We start from the raw sequence: 5120 nt of genomic DNA, 5'->3' as shown, positions 1-5120 counted from the left end.
GACCGCTTGCTCCAAGTTGGCAGCAATAAGCGTGCATTTTACGGCCTCCATTCACTTGTTTAAGCACTGCATTCTTAAATGCATGGTACGCTGTACCCGTTTGTATACTTCTTGGGCGATGTGGACATTCGCCTGTTGACCTTGTGCTTAGCTGTGTGCACTGTAGTGTCTGACTAATGGACAAGGAAGGAGGATACCTGTAACAATGCAAGAAGGAACTACAAGACATGTCGCCACAGCATGCTTACTGATGACATTGTTCTCTACTGCTGCTAGAAACAATGTTGTGCAAGGTCTTAATAGTTTAATTCATAAGCTACGTCTCATTGCTAATATTTATTCTATTTGTTCAAACATTTTCATTATTTCACAGCAATGATTTTGTAACCATGACCATTTTGTTTCTGCAAAAACATCTATAAGCTGATTCGATCAGCAGTGATCGCAGCAGTCCCAGGAGTCAACATTTTGACAAGGGCAACAACATGCTTATTGTGGCCCTGAATAAGACAAGTTATCTTGTTGAGCATGTTGGCTTTATAGACGTATTTTGTTTGACCGCTGTTCATAATTCGAGTTTCCATTTTCCTTTTCCTGTGAACCGCTGTTTGGATTTGGCTAATTTGGTCGCATACTTATACTATTACTTTTCCATTTATAGCCATTTAAACGTTACTTCAAATGATGTAAAAAGCATAAATAAGCTGCGAGAACTAGAGTCGAAAGTACAGTGTTCAATACTTGGGATGTTAACCAAGGAGCACACATCTCACACATTTACAAGCATTGTGGTATACCAAATGTGGCATAAACATTGAGTACTTTTAAGGGTGGTGGTGTAATGGCTCAATTAATCTTGACTTGCTTATTTCAGATATGGGCAGTTTCAGCAGGCCAGCCATCTAAAACATGACTTGTGCAGCACTTTCCAGTATATTAAATTCAATATCAGCTGATTTGTGACAAAATAACTGTATTGATCTTCGTGAGGAATGAATATCCATTGAAAAGCAGTCATCAGTGTTTCTCGGTTGCTTAATACGAATTTAAAGATGCTTTTATGGCCAGCTTTTTTATTTTCAGCTAAACTGTATTGCCTCTTCACGGTGCCTTCAGTGGTGGATAGCCAGGCAGACACATAGTCTTGGCACAACACTACACTATGTGGTACACAACACTGCATTTTGGCCATGCACGAATTGTTGCCACCTTCTTCAAGGATATGGTGTCCGTGTAATGGTTTCGCACTATAATCATCCTTGTGCTTTTTCGTTACTACCTTGTACACTGCCTCACGAAGGATATATGCAGAGGTATGCTTACCTACAAACACATTAGCATGCAGAGCAGAGTAGAAACCACGCTTCACAGCTTTATCACAGTTAGTTTCGCACTACAGTAGTCCACTAGATATTTTCACTTCGGTTTTACGCTTGGGGTTTCGACCTACTTCAAGCACCACATTAGACACAGGAGGCGAACCATGACCATTACTGCGCGGTCACATATGACGACTCACACACATCGCGCTTTCCTAGCTCACGGGACGTTGAACACAGTAGCGGTCGACACCGGTACAAACGAATCGTCGCGTTTCTACCGCACTCCTCGCACGCCATCCGCAGTGATAACGAACCGGCACGCCTCTCTCGGCGACATCGAAGGCGCGAAGGCGACACGCAGGGCGCGGACTCCCGACCTTGACCGACTCGTCACAAGGCGTGTGGTGACCAGGTTCGCCCAGCCGGGCCCCAGGCTGGGCGCCGTGCGACCTCCGGGCACGTCCGTCACCTGGTTGACGCACAGCACAGCGATACCCGATCGCCAGAGGCCGTCTAGAAGGGCGCCCAGACGCCTCACGCCTTCGGCACGCTCCGGGTCCGCGCGCAGGAGCGCAGCGACCGAGTCGATCACCAGAAGCGTCACGCGCCTCGTTCGACGTAACGCCGGCAGCGAGCCTTCGAGGCACTGAATAAGCATGGGCCATTCTCCCAGCTGTGCCACGAGCACGCGTTCTCCGCGTACTGCGCTCGGGTCCATCTGGCGCAGGCGCTTCTCGGGAAAGCGCTCCTCGGTGCATATGTAAAGAACGTGCGCGTCGTCGTTGCCCCCTCCGGCAGTGGCTGCGAGGGACGTTTGGAGGCACAGCTGCGTCTTGCCGCTGCCACTTTCGCCGCACAGCTCGATCAGGCCGCGAGTGCTCGGGCCGCCGTCGAGGTATTCGTCCAACACGGGACAGCCCAGACTCAGACGCGGCGGCTCCGAAAGTGTCTTGGCCGTGAGTTCGATCGGTGCTGCTCGCCGGCACGCGCTCGCCAGCTTCCGACTCGCTTCGCCCTTCGAGAGACCGGCGCTCAGGCGAAACTCCAGCAATGTCATTTTCAGATCGACGGCGTCGGCTTCTTCGGACGGTCCCGCCATGGCATCGGTCGACTTGAAAGTCGTCTTGACCGCAGTACGCGCGTACGGAGCCGCTGAGCGAGCCGCGGTGTGGCGGAGGTACATGTGGTGCACTTCGCACTTTACAATGTCAGAAAAAAAAAACTTGATAAACTAAATTAAGTTTTTGTTAGCAAATAATGTTTTTGTAACTTTTATTACTATAATTAGAACATATCATAAGAAGCCAACAAACAATGACACCAAGGACAACACAGGGGAAATCACTTGTACTTACTAATTCAATTAAAGAAAGTGATAAATTAACAGAAATTAAAGTGAATGAAAAAACAACTGTCCACAGGTGGGGAACGACCATGCATAATTAGAACAGTGTGCTTTGAACAGCAGTTTTGCATGATGGCAGCAGCCATCACTTTAGTCTTGCGTTAAGCTAGAGTTATGCTGTACGTCTAGGTTGAAATTAAAGAAGCGGGAGATTTGAACCTAATACTTAGCGCGGAACTACGTTTAGACATACAGAGAAATAAATTACAGTGGATATTCCTACAATCAGAATTCTCGCAGTGTGTGGGCACAATCATGTAAATCTTCCTGACCTAACTGCCCACCCACCTCATGCCTTTGAAGTTTGATAAATCGAGGTGGTTTGCGCTATGTTATAGTGATTCCTTCCTTTTTCTATTCGCTTTGTGTTATTTTCCCACACGAAGCTCCGCTACCGCCAAGATCAGCCGCTCAGCAGCGACGGATAATAGGCTAATGCACAAAGAACCAGACGAAAATAATCCTCACAAAAACTCTTATTCGAAAGAAGCAAGTTTGTTTTTCAAAATGCACTTTGCATTATCTATTTCCGCTGCAATGTCATATGTGGCGGTGCAGTGCGGTCCACTGTTAAAGGGGACACCCTAATCTGCAGGCTCCCACATTTCTGGGCCGCTCGAGCTGCAAGTGCCGGCTGACGTTACATCAACTGCAGAGTGCAGACGTGTAGAAACGTGGCGGTGGCCACCAACCACGCTCAAGTCACGTGCTGCAAAGCCGGGCGATTGTACACTTGCAAGATGAGGCAATTTGCACATATGCTCTACACTATCATGTGGTCCCTACAACAGTGGACCAGGCTGTACGTGCTATGCCACCTTTCTTTGTCCTTCAGCTAAGATCCTACAACACAGTTGCGCTGCCCAGCTTGGCTCTTGCGCAAGGATCTCGACCTCACATACCAACAGCAGGAAAGAAAAAGAAATGTACTGAGCTCCCGAAACCACAAGCTGATGCATCATTCAGAGCAACTGTCGCTGGCAATCACAAACATCACATGTGGAGGGCAACTTTTTTTAAAGGGAAGACGTACGTTGCATGTGCACACTTAATTTCTTTGAGGCACCTAGGCTATGCCTGCACCTAAGCCATGGCTTAACTTGAAAGGGTTACATTGAAGAATTAGTGCGACACAATACAGAATTTCTGCATTAGTATGCGTAAAAAGTTTGGAAATAAAAAGTGAAACATCACTGTTTCGTAGTCATATCCATCCACTTCAAACAAGGAACATAAAAATGCTGGGAATAAGACGTATTTCATAGTTCTAGCCTGCTACGAGCAGAGTTTGGCCACAATATGTCACAGATCAACACATATTGTGTCCTCTCCAGAGGAACTTGACAGCTGTCCCAAATTTATATAATGCATGTTTACATAATTGTTATTTAATAATGGTAATAAGAAATACGAGAAGGAAAAGACTAAGCTTACTCAACTGAACTGTTAAGAATTAGGAAGCAAAGTGGTTAATGGAAGCAAACTTGCTAATGTGGGAACACATGCTCAAAAAGCAATAGAGCCAGCAAGGAAAGGTTGGAAGACATTCCACTGGACCAGCGATGTTTTGCATCACTGCATGTTCAATACACTGCACACATCTGCTTTCTTCTATGTCTAGAACTTATATAAACATGAAATACTCCTCCACTTCATAGTAAGAAATCTTGCAGGAATCTAAATAAGTTTGGAATGTATTGGAAGGCCACTGTTGTGCTTGCAGATGGGCTAAATTCAAGGCAACTACCAGCAGCTTCATCTCTTGGTTTGCAGCTTTTGGTGAATATTCACACAATGCCTAAAGGACTGCAGATTGATGAGAAAGTTTCTTAGCCACTGCTGCACCTCCTTAGTGAAGACATTATAGGTCACACGCTGGTTCTACAAAGCTAGCTGTCAAGCTTACAGGTCACTAAATAATGAACGCAGTATAGTCCTGCTAGCTTATGGCAGATAAAATTTTACTTCTCACATTGTACTCAGCACATCATAAAACATTGAAACAAGCAGCCACTATGATTGCACTTCAGTTTAAAAGGATCATAGACGAGATCGCCGTCCTCACTAAGGTATGCGAATGTCAACACCATACAATTAGGTTGACAAGACAATATAATGTGTAGCGTTACACGTAATAGACACGGACAGAAGCAAGGAGCTGCAAGCAAGATATGCAGATAACAAAGTTTTGCCCAGTGTGTGCATCTTCGTTCCTTACTTCTGTCCGTGTCTTTTACGCACAATGTTACATGTTCTAATGGCACATCAACAAACCAAAGTAGCAACCTTAGTGAAGACATTATAGGTCACATGCTGGTTCTACGACACTCTCATTGTAGAGGTACTTAAACCATCCCATCTTTCATCACTTTAATAATAAATAAAAATTGTGG

At 45.6% G+C, this 5120-nt stretch overlaps 1 protein-coding gene across 1 annotated transcript; it reads right to left on the bottom strand.

The window, feature by feature from the left end:
- Positions 1-606: 606 nt before the first annotated feature.
- Positions 607-2527, bottom strand: LOC119457819 (DNA repair protein XRCC3). Its single transcript, XM_037719556.2, has one exon. It carries the CDS (start codon positions 2503-2505, stop codon positions 1597-1599), a length of 909 nt encoding a protein of 302 aa, XP_037575484.2. The 5' UTR covers positions 2506-2527; the 3' UTR covers positions 607-1596.
- Between the last annotated feature and the right edge of the window lie 2593 nt (positions 2528-5120).

Source organism: Dermacentor silvarum, chromosome 7 (assembly GCF_013339745.2).
Source record: "Dermacentor silvarum isolate Dsil-2018 chromosome 7, BIME_Dsil_1.4, whole genome shotgun sequence".
Taxonomy (NCBI): domain Eukaryota; kingdom Metazoa; phylum Arthropoda; class Arachnida; order Ixodida; family Ixodidae; genus Dermacentor; species Dermacentor silvarum.
Note: the sequence above shows the minus strand (reverse complement) of the source record. Positions and strands in the feature narration are given on the sequence as shown.